At 38.4% G+C, this 19676-nt stretch overlaps 1 protein-coding gene across 7 annotated transcripts in view; it reads left to right on the top strand.

The window, feature by feature from the left end:
- Ate1 (arginyltransferase 1) overlaps positions 1–19676 on the top strand; it is a 131907-nt gene that overhangs the window by 31839 nt on the left and 80392 nt on the right. For 4 of the 7 annotated variants that reach the window (XM_057778533.1, XM_057778530.1, XM_057778528.1 and 1 more), the window contains one exon: positions 9835–9867. In XM_057778533.1, coding sequence (XP_057634516.1) covers positions 9835–9867 — 33 coding nt within the window. Of the gene's footprint in view, positions 1–9832; positions 9868–19676 lie in introns of all 7 variants that reach the window. The other 3 variants (XM_057778531.1, XM_057778534.1, XM_057778529.1) reach the window with 1 other exon arrangement.

Genomic DNA, 19676 nt, shown 5'->3' on the forward strand with positions numbered 1-19676 from the left:
AGGTCCTCCCCCCTCCATCCAGGTTTAGGAAGGTGAGCATCCAAACAGATTAGGTTCCCACAAAGCCAGTACATGGAGTAGAATCAAAACCCAGTGCCATTGTCCTTGGCTTCTCAGTCAGCCCTCCTTGTCAGTCAGCCACGTTCAGAGAGTCCGGTTTGATCACATGCTCCATCAGTCCCAGTCCAGCTGGCCTTGGTAAGTTCCCATTAGATCAGCCCCACCGTCACAGTGGGTGGGCGCACCCCCACGGTCCTGACTTCCTTGCTCATGTTCTCCCTCCTTCTGCTCCTCATTTGGACCTTGGGAGCTCAGTCCAGTGCTCCAATGTGGGTCTCTGTCTCTATCTCCATCCATCGCCAAATGAAGGTTCTATGGTGTGGGAATACTTTCTTAAGGGAAAGTTATTTATATTCAAGTACACGTGATTGGGCAGCCAGTGTGCAAAAGGGGACAGTCCCTCTGGTCCCTTTCTAACCATCAGAAGCACTGATGGCGCTGCAAAGGGGCTGGCTGGTGGAGTGTTGATTTGCTGCCTGACTCCGCCACCAGGTGGTGGTCTAGGTCTGAGTCACATTTGCTCTTCCCTTTGTGCTCAGTGCTCTTCCTGTGTGATGTGTAGCTTGATGTTTGCAGCCCAAGAAGTACGGAAAATGCTGTTCGTGTTTGTTAGAGTTAGACATACTTGCTTTGATTAAAGTGCAAGCACAAGTGGTTCATCACGTGTGAATGATTTAAATGACTTGATGTTATTTAACTCAGAGAAGCTTTCAGCTTCCTTTTCTCCTGGTAGTTCTACTTTATCATATTTAGAAAATTACCCAAGGTATCAAAGTAATGCAGAGACAATCACATGGAGTTACATACTACATTATAGTTACTGTGCTCTACCTTATAATTAGCTGAATTTGAATGATGGAGGATCTGAGGGTTCTGAATTTGGGGGAGGTATTGGGATTGAACCCAGGGTCTGATGGTATGCATGTACTCTACCATTGAATTATACCCATGGCCTCTAGAAAAACACTTAAAACCCTAGTTAGCTTGAATACAGTAGAAGTCTTAGGTAATTTAATTGAACATTGCTTTTTATGAGCAATTTCAGAGTTAGGATTCAATGGTATATTATAGTCGATCATAAACTCTGTAAGAATTTAGAATTTGAAAGTTGTTAAATTGCCAAAGGGTTTAATTCATTTACTTAAATTCTTTAGTGGAAAGGTAGTGTTGAATTTCCATCTTAATGTTATTAGTTATTGGGGGGAGAAACGAGGAAGGGGAGTTCAGGCTAGTTCAGGGGAAATTTTTGCTTACAGTTTGTTTCTGTTGCTTCAAATTTCCCGAACGTTGTCTCTGATTACAAGTCAGCATCACATATAACATTAGTGATAAAAGGATCTTTATATGTAGCTTAACTTTCTCCTTCCTTCCTTCCTTCCTTCTTTCCTTCCTTCCTTCCTTCCTTCCTTCCTTCCTTCCTTCCTTCCTTCCTTCCTTCCTTCCTTCCTTCCTTCCTTCCTTCCCCCCCGCCCCCCCCTTCTCTCTCTTTCCTTTTTTGTTTTTTGAGATAGAGTAACAGCCCTGGCTAGCTTGGAACTCTGTAGATCAGGCTGACCTGGGACTCACAGAGATCCACCTCTCTCTGTCTCCCGAGTGCTAGGAGTAAAGGTGTGTACCACCACTGCTCAGCCAAACTTTTCTTATATAATAGAGAATTACAGAATTTGTCCAAAGAAACATAAGTGGTTAGTGCAGGGCAACATGCAGAAAAGTTAAGTACTTTCCATATCAGATCATGGAACTACCATATTGGAGGGCTGAAGTTGGCCTAAATAATTAATATAGAATAACTAACATCAGTGAAGGAAGTATTGAAATAAACAAATTTTCCAAAGAAATATTTTCCACATTCTCAGAAAATTTAAAATGACAACCTTTCCACAGTGTATTTTGTTATTGTCTATTCTCAAACAGAACTCTTAGCAGAACTTGTCTGTTAGACTGGCTTTTGTGTGTCTTCGGGAATATTTTGTTCTTGCTGTATTTCAGCATCCCCTGCCCTCACCATTGTCTTTCCCACAGAGTTGCTGGTCTCTGTCACCTCTCTTGTTTCTAACTTTTAGTACTTGTATTAGTTTGTCTAGTATTCAAATTTGTTCCTTTTTAATTTTGTGGTATGTTTAAGACATATAAGGTACTGTTTCAGAGGCCTTAGTACAGTTAGCAACCCAGTGAATAGATGAAAGATTCTTTGGTTTTGTGGAGCTTCCATTGGTGGAATAGGACTGGAAATGGCTAGAGGCAGTCATTAAATAAATAGCAAGCATAATGGAGTAGTAGTTTGCAGGTTAGTAGGTGTTATTATAGAAAAGGCAGATATAAAGATGGTTTAGAAATATTGGTCATTAACTGGAAAGCCAGGTTACCAGGTTTATTGTAGTAATTTAGAAAATGGAAAAAGACGCTTGAGAGATGCTTTGGTAAAATAATTAAAAATTTTTATTCTGTTTTAAATTATGTGTGTGTGCCTTTGTGTGGATGTGTGAGCACAGTGCCAGCTGAGGCCAGAGGTTTCAGATCCCCTGGAGCTGGAGGTAGATTCATTTGTGAGCTGTGTAATGTGGGCTTTGAGAATTTGAACCCTGGTCTTCTTTAAGTGCAGTACATGCTCTTAAGCTATGAACTGTTTCTCTAGCACCCAGGCACTTTTTGTTTCTCATGTTAACCATCATTGTTTTCTTCAGGGACTTTGTCTTTGATTGAGATCCTGAAGTTCTGGAATAGGTTTGTTTGCCTGAGCTCTATCTAGTTAGGTATAACTTACCTAAATACAGTAATTATTGCAAGTAGTTGTGCACGCTTCTGTTGTTTTCTGAAAGTTGAGGAAGGAAATGAAATGAAAGATGTGAAATAGCTTGTCTGGTGTGAAATGGATGATATTCTGTTTTTCAAATTTATTACATTTATTCATTTATTAGAGGCAGGTGGGAAAGAGGAGAGGATAGATTGTAGTGCATGAACTGTGATGTTTAAGTAGAGTTCAGAGAACAACTTGTGGGAGCCAGTTCTGTTTTCTTTTAGATTTGTTCATTTTATCTTATGTGAGTGTTTTGCAGGCCTGCATGTATGTGTGTGCGCCATTGGTGCTCATGAAGGTCAGAAGGAGGGTATCAGATCCTCTGAATTGGAGTTATGCATGGTTGTGAACCACCATGTGGGTACTGGGAATTGAACCTGGGTCCTCTGCAAGAACCTTCCCAGCCCCTGATAGTAATTCTTTTTTGAAAAAAAAAATATTTATTTATTTATTTATTAATTATGCATATAATATTTTGTCTGTGTGTATACCTGCAGGCCAGAAGAGGGCATCAGACCCCATTATAGATGGTTGTGAGCCATCATGTGGTTGCTGGGAATTGAACTCAGGACCTTTGGAAGAGCAGGCAATGCTTTTAACTTCTGAGCCATCTCTCCAGCCCCTGATAGTAATTCTTGATGAACCATGTTGTCTGAGAGTAGATGTGTTCAGTGAAAACTTGTTTGGGTTGGTGGTATGAGGTGGTAACAGTTATAATTCCATCTGTTTGGGTCAGCATGTTGATGAGCTGAGGAACACCAAGGGTAAGGTGTAAACTGCTCAATTTTCTGACAACATTGACTAAACCATAGCCTCCACTCATTTTCCACGTGGCTCTAAGAAATTTTCCAGTCCTTCAGCTGTTTTTAAGTTCCCTCCTTGTGCAGTGTGGAGGAGGGAGTTCTACAACAGTGTTTATTGTGAGGGGTAAAATAAGATCGTCCCTGGAAAGCTGTGGGTGGATGGTGACGTGCATCTGTACTAGGAGGAGTCATCGGGATGTCACAAATATCAGCACCATTGTTTTCTCCCTGAGGGCTTTACAACTTGGCAGCCACTGGTTTTTCCTCTCTCCAGTTGTTTCTTAAAAACAGTCTGCTCTGCTGCTTACTCATTTGACAGGAGCTCACTGGCCTTCTCAGTAAGGTCAGGAGCAAATAAATGAGACTTCTGGTCAGTTCAGTCAGCATTGGCAAGTAGAATTAATTTCTTGTTGTTTTGTTTTTCCGTTTACATTAATGTATTCATTTGAATTGAAAGGTCACATTTTTTATTTTATTTGATTACTTATTTTGTTGTAGTGTTGAGAATTGAACCCAGGACCTCATGGAATTTAGCTAAACCCTCAGCCCTAGTTTTGAGTTTTAGTATTAATTTATTTGTTCTGGGGGGGGGTATGATTCATTACAGGTAATTTTGATCTTTATTTTTTTATGCTATTTTGACTCATTCTGTTATAGTACATGAAACATGTAAGGAGCACCATTTGTGAGCTTTATTTGTGTATTTTTTTTCTTTCCTTGGTCTGGAGAAGGAGGAAGAATAGGCATCTCTGGGTGTCCACTAGTGGCTGAACTTGCTCAGATGTGTACTAGTTTTTTTCCTTTTGATAAATTAGCTCTATTAGGTTACTAAAGTCAGTCACATACTTTGTGTTTGTTATTCCAGTTTAGAAAAATGTTTTGTTAGAGTCTGAAGAAAGGCACAGCATTGAAGGCCAGGGACCTTTGGCCAATGAATGAGCCTCAGAGCCTCAGAGTTGACAGTTTTTAAGAAACACTGGAGAGAGAATTTAGTTGTCAAATTGTAAACTACTCAGGAAGAAAAAGGAAAATTTTAATGATGTCAAAAGCTCTTGACAGTTGTCTTCCTATAATAAATAAACTCTGCTTTTGATTTTCTGAGCCAGCATTACGGTATTTACCTATGATGAGTTAAGCACATTTTAGCAAGTGCAAAACTCATGCAATAGGAATACTCACTCTTGCTGCGAGTATCAAAGATCAGATCTTAAGTAAAATCTTCAGGCTTTCTGTTTAGATCACTTTTCTTATCAAATCTGAGGAACTTATCAAGTGAACATCACTACCTACTGATTCCTAGTCTAAACAGGGAATGCTTGTATTTTTGCTGTTCATTGTGTATGCCAAATAATTTTAGGCAAGTGCTTGCATGATTTATAAGTAGTTGATTTTTTATAGTTTTTAATTAAAAAAGTAAAGAAATATCCAGAGAGTAATTCTGCCCTAAGTATGTCCAAATACAGAATATTTGTGTTGGTCATAAATATTTGTGCATATATTTCTATACTCTTACATGACAGTTGTTCTAGAAACAGCTCAAAAATTTACAGTTAGAATAACTTCCATATTTCTTTTCCTGGCTTGTAGAAGAATGTGATTCCTTTATTTACCAAATCATAGGAACGTTTTAATTTCCTGTGTGTTTCTATTCTTATGGTATAAGATGCTCAGTGAGTAAGGCAGAGTCTTGCACATTCTAGCTAGGAAATAAGAAAAATGAACTTTAAAATAGTGTTGCAGTAAATGCTGATACATAAGTGTCTTTGCCATATGTTTCTTTGGAGTCCCTAACATAAATCTGATAGATGTATTTCTTGTGGGTTTGTTGTTGTTTTTTTTCACAGGCAGGGTTTCTCTGTGTAGCCCTGACTGTCCTGGAACTCACTCTGTAGATCAGGCTACCCTTGAACCCAGAGATCTGCCAGCCCCTGCCTCCCAAGTGCTAGGATTAAAGGCATGTACCACCATGTGTGACTCTTTATTTCTAGTTTTTTGAGAAATGTCCATACTAATTTCCACAGAAATTGGACTAGTTTTCATTTCTACCAGCATAGAAAAACCACTACAGCTTTAAAATGTTGGTGACAGCCGGGCGGTGGTGGCGCACGCCTTTAATCCCAGCACTTGGGAGGCAGAGGCAGGTGGATCTCTGTGAGTTCGAGACCAGCCTGGTCTACAAGAGCTAGTTCCAGGACAGGCTCCAAAACCACAGAGAAACCCTGTCTCGAAAAACTTAAAAAAAAAAAAAAAAAAAAAATGTTGGTGACAGAAACTGAAGAAGGTACTATGAACCAGAAAGGCCTCCTGTTCATTGGTTGGAAGAATTAAAATAGTGAAAGTAGCTGTATTAACCAAAAGCAGTCTACAGATTCAGTGCAATCCCCATCAAAATTCCAGTGCCATTGTTCACAGAAATAGGAAAATAAATCTTCAAATTCATTTGGAAGCATAAAGATAGCCAAAGCAGTCCTGAGGAACAAGAATACTGATGATTTCAAATTATATTACAGAGGCATAGTAAGTAAACAGCATGATACTGGCACAAAAATAGGTCAAGTTGATCTGTGGAACAGAACAAAAGGTCCACATACATCAGCACAAGCTCAAATCGTCTGATTTTTGACAAAGATCCGAAAATGCACATTGGAGAAATGACAGCTTTGTTTAACAGTGTTGTTGGCAATTGGATATCCCTAATAGAAGGAAGAAATTAGTGTGTTACCTCTCACCCTTCACAACAGTCAACTTCAAATGTCAGAGACTTCAGTGTAAGACTTGGAACTCCAAAAGTGTTATAAGAAAATATAGAGAAAATACTTCCAGATAGAGGCAGAGGTAAGGACTTTCTGAACAGGATCCTAGTTGCCTTGGAAGTAAGGCCATCAATTGACAAAAGGGACCTCATGATAAAAAGCTTCTGTACAGGAATGGAAGTAGTTAATTGAGTGAAGAGGCAGCTCATAGAGTTGGAGGGAGTCTTTGTCAGATATCCATCTGACAGAGAATATCTAGAATATACAAAAAAGACCTCTAAACAATATGGAAACAAACAACCTAATCAAAACATGGGCTGAGGAGCTGACAATTTGTGAAAAAAGAAATACAAATGGCCAGTTAACATGAAAAAATGTTCCAACCTCACTATCCATCAGAGAAATGTAAATAAAAACTATATTGAGATTTCTTACTCCAGTTAGACTGTCAGTCATTAAGAAAATAAATAATAACAAATGCTAATTTTGATTTGTAGGTTTTGTGGTATTTTCTGTTTATCCTCAATTTATTTTATTCTGATTTTTGGAAGATTTCTCATTTTTCAAGGTTAATTTGAATTTTGTGTGTGATTGTACATGTGTGTAGAGGAGCAGTTGGTGTAGGGCATCCTCACTCACACCAGCAGGTGGTTTGAATTCTGTGTGTGTACATGTGTGTGTACATGTGTGTTATGTGTGTGTAGGAGCAGTTGGTGTGTGGTCCTCACACTCCAGCAGGTGGTTTGAATTCTGTGTGTGTGTTACATGTGTGTGTAGGAGCAGTTGGTGTGTGGTCCTTACACTCCAGCAGGTGGTTTGAATTCTGTCTGTGTGTTACGTGTGTGTAGGAGCAGTTGGTGTGTGGTCCTTACACTCCAGCAGGTGGTTTTCTTGATTTTTTTGGAGCCTCTAGGAGGAATTTAGAAGTAATTTTCCTTGTAAAACTTAACATAAATCTGACAGATGTGGTTGCACAGATCTTTAATCCCAGTACTTAGGAGGCAGAAGCAGGTAGATTTCTGTGAGTCTGAGGCCAGCCTGGTCTAAAGAGTGAGTTCCAGAACAGTCAGGGACAAGAAACCCTGTCTTGAAAAACAAACAAAAGAAACAAGAAAAAGAACAAAAACAAAACATAAATTTAGCTGTATAACATGCTCTGTGCAGTGTCGATAGGGCTTACATGAAATTTAAGCAAATACAAGTTCCTTATCATGTAACGTTGCAAACACTGTCTTAAATGAAAGTCAAACTTTTTGGAAATGTGAGAGTCCGAAGAGTCCTTTGTCTGTATTCCTTGTAGTTCTGGTAAGGCATAGGGGAGGTTAGGCAGCTGTAGCTTACAGCATTACTAAGCGTATTTGAACCTGAAATCACAGAAGTGTCTTTGGGACTTGGCATTCATGGGGCACAACTTGGGAAAGTGGTGGGCTGAAGTTGGTTTACAGATTAAAAAGAAAAGAGGCACAATGACTTAAGTGATTCAGATGAGTATGTAGAATCAATGAGATCCCAGACTATTCAACGCACAGCTGACTGAAGTGGAACAAAGCAACTAGCTTCACCTTCACACTGATGGAGAGGAGGCATTTTTTGAAATCTTTTTTATGTCCTAGGAATAGTATGTATGTGTCTTGTGGTTTATTATTCAGTTTTTACTGCTTTAAGGTTGAAAACTTATACATTTCATATTTTGGGAGTTTAACCATGATGAGCATTTCAAATTTCTTATTTTGAAAACTGGACATCACTGATGTTAACTGTACTTGTTACAAATACACATGCTAGGGTGTGTGTGTAAATTGTTGGGCCTCAAGAAGACAATAGCTTCCTTAAACAGTCTTTACATAGTTCTTGTTTGTTATTTAAACTGACTGCTATCTTGGTTGATGCATCAGTTGCTACTGCATTTGGGTAGGGTTGCTTACAAATTGCCAAAATATGCATACAGCATAGTTCATATGTACATATAGGAATAAAGAATAGAAACCTTATAATATCAGAGTTCTGTCTTAAAAATAAAAACTTGCTGTTCCCTGTTGCTCTCCATTATTAAAATGATCTAGTATCTCAACTGGCACTTTCTGCTTTGTGGAAGAGGTGTATTTATTTTCTTAGTCTGAGCTATTACAAAAGACACCAAGACCATAAAATTTGCATTACTATAAAAATAATTATGCCATGGGCTGGAGAGATGGCTCAGCGGTTAAGAGCATTGCCTGCTCTTCCAAAGGTCCTGAGTTCAATTCCCAGCAACCACATGGTGGCTCACAACCATCTGTAATGAGGTCTGGTGCCCTCTTCTGGACTTCAGGCATGCACGCAGAAAGAATATTGTATACATAATAAATAAATATTTAAAAAAAAAATAATTATGCCATACTAGCATTATGAAAACAGCATTTGGTATACCGTGTACTTTCAGAAGAGTTCTAACAATAGAATTGTTTGTTATTAAAAAATTCATAGTTTCTGTATTTTAATGAATCTTGCAATCTAGAGCCTAGATTATACTAGTAGCTTTGACATGCCCAATGTTATTTTAGGATTATATTTTATAGTTCAGGGAGGGTGTAGCTGATACTTTTTAAAAACTGTGTCAAGGGAAGTTTCTTTTAGAAAACTAAACATTGGTGCTAACCATATATGAAGGAGTCCTCTGTCTTTATCTCTTACACTCATTGCTGTAATATGAAGTTTGTTTTGTTCAATTCTGTTACTTACCTCTACAGCTTCTTCCAATGGTGTAGAGGGAAATCCTAGATATTATATAATTGGACTGATATTTCAGTCCCTTCCTCTCGCAGTTTTGGGGCTCAAACCCGAGACCTCCTCCAGGATGGTCAAGTGTTCTTACTAAATTCCTAGCTCTTCCAGAGAGAGTAGAAATGATTTGTATTTTCTGTGATGATAGGGAGGAGGAGAAAGGGAATGTGGGACGAAGAGAGATGACAGAGTGTACAAGACAGAAGTGCCAAAATGTGGGGACGCCACTCTCTCTGCTGGGTCTTGAATTGTGCATTTCTACCTTTTCTTGGCATTAACCAAGGCTTGGTCTACATTTAGGATCAGAAAGATTGTTGATTCCTTTCTTACTGGTTATTTTTGTTTGTTTTATGTTCAGAGATTGTGAGATAAAACTTAAAAATGAAACCATTTTAGGACTAATTGTTCTGTATTTGCTTTGACACAAATATTTAGGGATATTTATGGAAACTAATTCAAATAGTTGAGTACTTTTTATGGGCTGAGTTGAACTATCTGTGCTCTGGATGGGTTATACATTATGGAAAATATTACCTTTGTACAGACTTTGGCTTCAAATGCTCTTACTGGAAAATTGTATGATGTTTTTTCTTTTTGTGTTCTTTCTTATTGCCCCTTTCCTGGACGAAATTGATCCTGTTCAAACTGGACTCTGCAGTTCACAAGATTCCTTGTTGACTCACCATTGGAGGTAAGAGACTGCTCTCAGATCTTCACGTTAGCATCGTCAGTAGAGTAGCTCTGCTTGGTCTTCCATGAGGCATTTATTTGATAATTTAGGAGTGATTATTCTAAAACAATACATTTTTTCAGTAATAGTAATGGAATGAGCATAGCCTTTTTTTTTTTTTTTTTTTGGTAAGAACTATTCACCTTTGTAACTAGTTACTGTCCCTTTAGGTACATTTTCTTTCTCAGTAAATAGAGCCCTAGATTCTATTTCTATGATCCCTGTGTTGCTTCTTCCCTGCTTAAATCACTATCATGCTTCAGCAGAAGTGGGTATGCAAGAGCTGTCATCAAGGAGGCTTCACCTGGATAAGAGACCAGAGGAGCAGAGGACCCTGCCTGGCACTGAGCACTCGTTTTGTTGCAGGCATTGTTCTTGGTGCTTGCTTTACTTCTCATTTAGTCTTCATCCTGGTTCTCATTTGGAACTCAGACAGGGATAAATTGTGACATTAAAAAAAAGTTACTTGATGTTCAGAGAACCAGAATCATGTGAGCTGTGGTTGCCAAAAAGCTTGTAGATGATTGTGGAGACTTAGAAAAGTCAGAACAGAAAAAGCAGAGCACTGTGAGTTGAGGCTGGCCTTGAAGCCAAGCCAGTGTTTACTATGTGTCTTTACTGACTAGCCACACTATAATTAACAATCACCTTTCCTAAGCCATCCTTTCAGATAAGGCAACAGATTTCTGAAGAGAATCGTGCTGTTCAAATCCTGTAATATTTTTTAATCTTCTTTTAAAATAGAATTTTCTTTTTGCTCCAATCTTAGTATTTTTTTTCTTTTTGGTCTTACGCTTGTCTTTCTCTTTGCTTCTGTTGCTTGTTTCACTTTAAGAGCCCCTTCTCAGTTCCCAGTCTCAGATCATACTCTTCCTTTTTTTTCCAGAGTTGAGCCACTGCCTTAATTTTTTGTTTGTGTGTTTGTTGTTTTTCTAGACAGAGTTTCTCTGTGTAACGCTCTGACTGTCAGGGAACTCCCATTGTAGATTAGACCAGGCCAGCCTCGGACTCACAGAGCTCCACCTGCCTCTGCCTCCTGAGTGCTGGGATTAAAGGTGTGGGCCATAGCCTTATATTCTTTATGAGACCATCTCTGATCTCCTCATACACTGAGAGTTGTTCTTTTTTTTTTTAAATATGTATTTATTTACTTATGTATACAATATTCTGTTTGTGTGTATGCCTGCAGGCCAGAAGAGGGCACTAGACCTCATTACAGATGGTTGTGAGCCACCATGTGGTTGCTGGGAATTGAACTCAGGACCTTTGGAAGAGCAGGCAATGCTCTTAACCACTGAGCCATCTCTCCAGCCCGAGTTGTTCTTTTTTTTAATGGTTTTATAATAATGATTTCATTTAATTATTGAAATTATTCTTCTTAATGAGTGATGGCCTATGATTAGTTTGAATCATCACTAGGGTAAATGAACCAGACCAGAGAAGCCTGTATTAACCTGGTTTGGCCACATTTTCTAAACGCTCAGTCTTAAAATCGAGACAGAGTATAACAGTGGAAGGATGCTGTGCTGTGAGTGAGAGGGACATGGGTGGCCCATGGGCAAGTCATTTAATTCTTCTGTGCTGCAGCCATCAAATCTGAAAATGGCGATAACACTTACAAGGTTATTATAATTAAATGAAGTGATTTGTGGCCAACACTGAGTATAGTTCAGGAAATTTTAAATAATAAAGTAGAAATCAAAAAACAATAAGAAACTTAGAGACAATATTCATTTTTTTATATGCTGAAGTTGAGGAAGTACCCTTTGATTATAGAAATAAGAAGTATGAGCCAGAAAAGGCTAGAAAATTTTGTTTGGCTATGTAAAGAGACATAGTTTTGTATATGAAAACATAGTTAAAGGTAATTCAGGGCCTAGAGAGATGGCTTACTTGCTGCTCTTACAGACAACCTGGGTTTGTTTCCTAGCATTTTCACGGTGCTCCCAAACCTGTAATTTGAATTTCAGGGGATCTGTCCTCTTTGGGTCACAGGCATGCATGAAATACACATACATACATGCACACAAAACACTCATACACATAAAAATGAATAAATCTTTGAAAACTAAGGCAGTTTGGAGAAAGTAAAAGATTTATTTAAGATATTAAATTTCTTTGAATAGATAAACTATCTTTTCTATTTCTTTTGCACAAAATTGTGTTAAGTGCTGTAAGTAGTTGATAAAAAAGTGTAAGTGATACATGATAATGTAATTGTGTATTAGTAATGTTAGAGATGCAGCTTAAAGCAGTAGCATTAGGTAGAGCTGCTTCCATGTGGAGAGTGTTAGTAAGGAGAATAGAGTTAGAGGTCCACATCACTAACCAAGTAGCATTTAGAGCAGTGGTTCTCAACCTTCCTAATGCTGTGACCCTTTCACACAGTTCCTCATGTTGTAGGGATCTCCAACCATAAAATTATTTCATTGATACTTTATATTTGCTACTGTTATGAATTGTAATGTGTTGAATGGAGCTGTGGGCTGTGTTCATGCCGCCCCAGCTCCTGGTCGCATGGCTAGCTTATGCCCCAAAATAATGACACACAAACTGTATTCTTTTAAACACTGCTTGGCCCATTTCTATTCATGTGTGTAGCACTCCAAGGAGCGCTTACCGGGAAGATTCTAGCCTACGTCCATCCTGGGTCTGCCGGGGAGAGGGGAGCATGGCGTCTGCTCCAGAGAGCAGAGCTGTCGAGTCTGAGCTCACTTCCTCTTCCTCCCAGCATTCTATTCTGTTTACTCCACCTATCTAAATTCTGCCCTATCAGATGGGCCAAGGCAGTTTCTTTATTAGCCAATGACCTTCCTCCATCAGTAATGTAAATATTTGATACATAGGATATCTGATATGCGACCCCTGTGAAAGGGACGGTCTCAAAAGGATCATGACCCACATGTTGAAAACCACTGATTTACGAGTAAATTTCTGTTCCTCTTCAGTGAGAAGAGGACCTTATTTTCCCATGTTATTATTTTTAATGCAGTAAATTGTACATACATAGTAGGCACAACTTTAATAAATATTTTTTGGGTAGATGGGTTGGTGGGTGAATGGATGGAGAGATTACTGAATAAACTTGATGGGGCTGAGGTTAGAGGCAGAGGCCTTTTATTCATAATTTGACAGGGCTCAAGCGACAGGAAATAAAGCTTACTGTTTTGTTTTAATGTGCTCAACAGTCTTCCTAGTTTGACCGAACCTACTTAAGATGGAAAGCTTTGTTTTCGCACCTTTGAATGCTATCAATTGTAGAAATGGCTTAGAGTTTACTAACTACTCTGGTTAAATATTGGGGCTGAGTGTATGGAATCTGTCATCTTTGGTGAAAAGTATAAAGGAAGAATATCATGATCAAAACTGAGTGATTGTTATTTTCTGTTAGTTTTTTTCACTCAGTGATTTGAAGTTGTGTTGTATCTTGGCCAACTTGATTTTTAAAACAATTTTATTATTAAGCTTATTGATATAAGGAGATAAAATAATTAAAGATGGTCACTACCCCTTTTTCTGGTAGAAAATACCAGGAGGGTTTCTGTTGATTTTCCTTTAGCTTGTAATACCACAAGTGCTGCCTGATGGTTTGCTGAATGGCAGCCATTCCCAAATCTCCTTCTGTAGGTCAGAGCTCAGTCAGTTCCATTTCACTACACACTGCCTGAGAGGCAAAGCAAAGCCAAGGCAGGAGGGTGCTGGAAGCATCTGCATGTTTAATTTTACTATGAAGCTTATGGTTTAGCCAGAGATAGGTATGTCACCTTCCAAATTTTAGGAACATAAAAATAATTTTAGTAGAGACAGTAAGATGTGGGAGACTTGCAGTTCACAAAGCTGAGTTTAAACTTTACTTTTCCCGTAATAAGTCCCATGAATGAGCCGGGTCCCTTTGTTGTAAGTTTTAGCCATTTAACTGCCACATGAATCTAATGAAATTGTCAGGTTATAGTAATTACGTCAGTAATCTGATACGTTGTCACTGAGTGGACCATGTGTGCAGAGTCAGTTACTTCTCTCTGTGGGGCTGACCCCTTTTCATTCCTGAAGACTAATAGCACTCATTAAGCTTTATGGGAAAAGAACTTTTATCACTTGTCAAGCCAGGCAGCGTATTTCTATTATATTTCTAATTTTGTGTAGCTCTGTGTAGCTGCTGATGTATATATACTTCCCTGCTAGGTTTAGTGGTACTTCTGCCTTAGACATTTTTATTGACATTTCTGAGTCTGAGTTACATTTTGTGTGGCACCACTTACAGATGTCTTCAATTAAATGCAGGTAAATAAGCGGGATTATGTATCAGAGGTCAAAAGATTCCTGACATTCTCTTTAGAGTTAAACTTTGCCAGCTAGTCCAGTAGGCTGTGGTCTCCTTGTCATGTTTGGAGAACAGAGGCAGCTGCAGCACAAGTTAATAGATATCAGATCATGTGTCAGTGTGGGGACTTGGGCTTCTCTTTAGGTGTGTTCTTCTGTGCCTTCATTTTAGATTAAGTCCTCTGTCTTAGGAGTTATAATAATTACCTACGGAGAAGCTAGCATCTCTAATATCCAGGGTTATGTTTATCCCACTTCCTGTATTAATTGTCACAGAATATCTACCTCTTATAATGAAAACTGAGCCCAGAGAGATTGATCTGACTAGGTAGATGCTGGGAACCACAGCCAACAGTATGGGACAAGAAAAGCAAGGTAGGAAGAATGAGATAGGATGGCACTGCTATGAGATGCTCACATTTGAGAATCTTACTTGAAGGAAGCTGGCAATCAGAGGTGGATTTAGTGAAGTTCAGAACAAGATTTATGAACCTTTGCATTGTGGGCATCTTGTGAGGATTGGCGCTAAACATGGTTGGAAGCTCAGCTGCATCTCTAGCTTCTGCCCACTAGATGCCAGTAGCACCCTCTTCACCAACATGGAAAAACAGAGCCTTAGATGAGACTTTGTCCCTAAGAGGCAAAATTATTCACTCTTGAAAACCATTATGGAATGTGTATAGGGAGAGAAGAGTTAATGAACCAATGGTGGAGATAAGATATAGTGGTAAAATGTTTTCAGTTCAGTAAAAATAAGAAAAGGCAGGAAAAGTGAAACAAAAAGGTTAACAGGACAAATACATAATACTGTAAGACCAATGACAAGATGGGTTTCTTAAATCTTACTAATTATTGCATTAAATATAGAAGTCTAAATCAAACTTGCCTGCATGGGCATTTTTATGTTTGCTGTGTTCCAAACTATCCAGTGACTATACATGGCCATGGTATTACATTTGAATTGTTCAGAGTTTTGTTTTCATTAAATACCAATAGCTACACTTGGGCAGTGTTTATACTGTTGTACACTGTAGGGCCACATATTCCCGTTAAAAGTTAGAAATTGTCAGACTAGGTAAAAGAATACAAGCAAACTTTACCCTTAATGTATGAAGATGTGGTTGACTTAGAGGTAAAAAAGACTGCAGTAAGATGTTCCCATGAATATTTACTGTAAACACATTTGATAGGCTGTCTTTAAATCAGACAAAATAGTCTTCAGGATGGAAACCGAGGACAGAGGATGCTTCATAATGAGAAAAATTATATTCTAAAATGTGATGCACTCACAAATAAAAGCCTCAAAATAAAAATAAAAACTAATAGAAGTGACGGGAGAAATAGTCAAATTCAGTAGCAGTTGAAGATTTTAGAATAATTTCTTGATACTTTGAGAAAACATTTAGACAAAATTAGAAGTAGTCTGGAAGACTTATACGTTGTGGTCACAGTTTTATTTAATGGATGTTTATTGGTATTATATCCTTCAGTGACAAAGTCATGTTTTGAAGTCAACCAAGACATAAACTAGATAGCATGGTTCATTTGTAAAGCTTTCCCTGCTTTAGCTGGCTTCCCAGCTGCTCCTATTGTTTTTGTTTTGCCTAGTACTGAGACTGGACCCAGGGCATGGAATAGCTTAGCCCAGTAGTCCATTACAGAGCTATAGCCCCTTTGTTGCTCAGATTTAAAGTTTTAAGATAGCATACAAAGTGATGGGTTTCATTGTAACATTTTAAAATGGTTGTATTTTTCAAGTACGTAAGGATATTCACCAAGCCAGAGCATATTTTGGATTATTTTACAAAGTTCACTAAATTGGAAAAGAGTTGAAACTATAATTAAATTGGTATTAAGAACCAGCAGCATGCTTATAGCACTTTAATAATAACAGGAGAGCTGAGTTAAAAGTGGGTAAGTGGCGCTTCTCCAGAGGAGATCTGTCTAGAAAACATAAGGGAAAGTGACCATTGATACTCACTTTTGAAATGGAAGTTAAAACCACAGTGAGAAATCACCACGAACTCATTTAATGGCTGCAGTGAAAAGATCGATGGAGATCGGCATGAGGGGAGAAATTAGAACTCTTTCACTTTGCTGGAAGGAAGATGAAATGTAGAACCATGCTTTGGCGTTTTTTCAAAACATTACAGTTACTATATGGACCAGAAACTCACTCTTTATGATTATGCCTAAGTGAAATCAAACTATTTATCCTCATAAAGAACCATGCATGAATTAACACAGCAGAATTATTCATCATAGCCAGAAACTAGAAAAATTCAAACTCTGTCAGCTGGTGAATAAATACAATGGAACAGTAGTCAGCCATAAAAAGGAACATGGATGAATCTTAAGGAGATTTTAAAGGATGACATAAGTCAGACACAGACTATATTGTGTTCCCTTTATGTGACTCATACAAGGGAAATTATAGTCAGAAAGCAGGTCAGTGGTTGTCTGATATTGGTAACAAGTGTGGAAGGCTGACTGCAGGTAGGCTTGGGAATTTTGCAGGGTTATAAAAAAGTACTAGGATGCTGAAGAGAAGGCCCAGTGAGAAAGCACTAACGTTAGTTCTCAAACCATTGTTGTTCCAGCTTCAAGGGATACAACATCCTCTTCTGGCTTCTGTGTACAGCTGCCTTCATGTTCACATGTCCACACAGACAGACAGATACATAGACACACACACACATACACACACACACACACACACACACACACACACACACACAAAATTTAAAAAACAAGTCTTAAAAAGTTCTAAAGTCAGATTATGGTTATTGTTTCAGTTTCATAAATTTGCTGCAAGTTCATAGAATTTTGTACTTAAAGTGGCTAGTATTATGATACACAAAGGTATCTCAGTAGAAATAGATGTATCATTTTTGAATTCTCAAAGTATTAAAGAAAGATCATGTCACATGATTGGGCATGGTGGTACACTCCTGTAATCCTAGCAAATTGCAAGTGGAGTTAAGAGGATCAGAAGAAGTTCAAAGTCATCCCCAGGTAAGTAGTGAGTTCAGGGTCAGCCTGGGCTACATGAAAGCAGAGAAGAAGGGAAGAGTAGATTTAACTCAGTTTGGTATCCTTCCTACTATATCCTTCAATGTGGAATGTTATTTACAGTTTTAGTATTCTTTAATATAGTAGTATTGGCATCAAAATCAAGCACTAAGATAATGTTTTCTGGCTCTACTATCAGCAGAGGCCTTCCCTGATAAAATAATTCCATCATGGTTATTACCTAAATAAAAAATTAAAATATAACATAGTAAATACAGTTTTAATTTTTAAAGGAAAGAAACCTGTTTTGGAGAATGGTTAGTAGATAATGTCGTGAGGTGTAGTCTACACAGTGAGATTCAGGGGGCTTCAGACATGTATACTTCTTGTGAGGCATTGTACCACTTTTGGAATATGGCAGCAAGAGCACCATCGTTGGGCAAGGCCCATCTATCCTGCACTTCCATAGTTGTGAGCCACAGTAAGTCTTCTTAGAAAACACCTCGTCTGCTGAGCCAGCAACCTCTGTAAGAGCAACCTCTGAGGGACCAGGCCTGAACCAGTGACCTCTGTGGGACTGGACCTGAGCCAGGGACATCTGGTGGAGCTGGCCCAAGAGAGCAACTTCCGCTGCCTCAGACCCAAGCCAGTGACCTCTGCAGGAGCAGGCCCAAGCAAGCAAACCCTGTGGGAGCAGACCTGACTGGCCTCCAGGATTGCAGAGTGACCTCTGGGAGCGCCTAACAACCTCCAGAAACACTTGAGTGACCTTTGGCTTGAGTGGAACCATGGCCCTGACTGCATTACAAGGAACAACCATCTGAGCTTTGGATCCACTGGCACCTGGAAGAGTTATCACCAGAAACATAACCCCAGCTATGCCAATCAGAGGAAAAGATGAGTAGACAAGTAAAGAACACACTCAGCACCACAAAGAACAACATGATACCATCAAAGACTAGTGACTCAAACAGCAAGACTTGAACACCTCAATACATATGACACAGAAGAAAATGACCTAAAGAATAACTTTAGTAGAATGTTTTAGGCCCTTAAAGAGGAAATTAAAACTTCTCTCAAAAAATGGAGGAAAAGACAAAAAATTGGAAGAAATCAACAAACCCCTTAAAGAAAACCAAGAAAAAGCAAACAGGTGAAAGAAATGATTCAAGACTTGAAAACCAATATAGAAACAATAAAGAAAACACAAACTGAGGGAATTCTGGAAACAGAAAATATGGAAAAACAGGAACCACAAGTACAAGCATAAATAGCAAAATACAAGAGATTGAAGAGAGAATCTCAAGCGTTGAAGATATAATAGAGGAATTAGACTCATCAGTCAGAGGAAATTAAGTCTAACAGAAGTTTAATACAAAATATCCAGGAAATAGGGCTGGAGAGATGGCTCAGTGGTTAAGAGCATTGCCTGCTCTTCCAAAGGTCCTGAGTTCAATTCCTGGTAACCACATGGTGGCTCACAACCATCTGTAATGAGGTCTGGTGCTCTCTTCTGGCCTGCAGGCATACACACAGACAGAATATTGTATACATAATAAATAAATAAATATTTTAAAAAAATATCAAGGAAATATGGGACACCATGAAAAGACCAAACCTAAGGATAATAGAGATAGAAGAAAAAGTCCAACTCAAAAGCACAGAAAGTATATTCAATAAAATCATAGAAAAAAATTTTCCCAACCTAAAGAAAGATATGAATATGAAGATACAAGAAGCTTACAGAACACCAAATAAACCAAAAAAAGTCTCCCTGCCACATAATAATCAAATACTAAACATACAGAATAAAGAAACAATATTAAGAGCTACAAAGGAAAAAGACCAAGTAACATATAAAGGCAGACCTATCAGAATTATACCTGACTTCTCAATGGAGACAATGAAAGCCGAAGGTCAATCAAATGAGCCTAAGAAACAAGTTGGTGTAGGTATCTTAATATCTCATAAAATAGTCTTCAAACTAAATCAAAAGAAAGAATATTTCATATTAGTCAGAGGAAAAATCCATGAAGAGGAAATCTCAATACTGAGCATCTATACCCCAAATACAAAGGAACCCTCATTTGTGAAAGAAACAGTACTAAAGCTTAAATCACACATTAAACCCCACACACTAATAGTGGGGGACTTCAACACCCCACTCTCATCACTGGACAGGTCTGCCAGATAGAAACTTAACAGAAATAAGAGAACTAACAGATGGTATGACACAAATGGACGTAACAGACATCTGTAGAACATTCCATCCAAACATAAAAGAATTTCCTTCTCAGGACCTCATGGAACCTTCTCAACAGTTGATCACATACTAGATAACAAAGCAAACCTCAATAGATACAAAAAAAAATTAGAATAACACCATGCATCTTATTGGATCACCATGGCTTAAAACTACAATTCAACAACAGTACTAA

The sequence above is a fragment of the Chionomys nivalis genome, chromosome 8 (genome assembly GCF_950005125.1).
Source record: "Chionomys nivalis chromosome 8, mChiNiv1.1, whole genome shotgun sequence".
NCBI lineage: Eukaryota > Metazoa > Chordata > Mammalia > Rodentia > Cricetidae > Chionomys > Chionomys nivalis.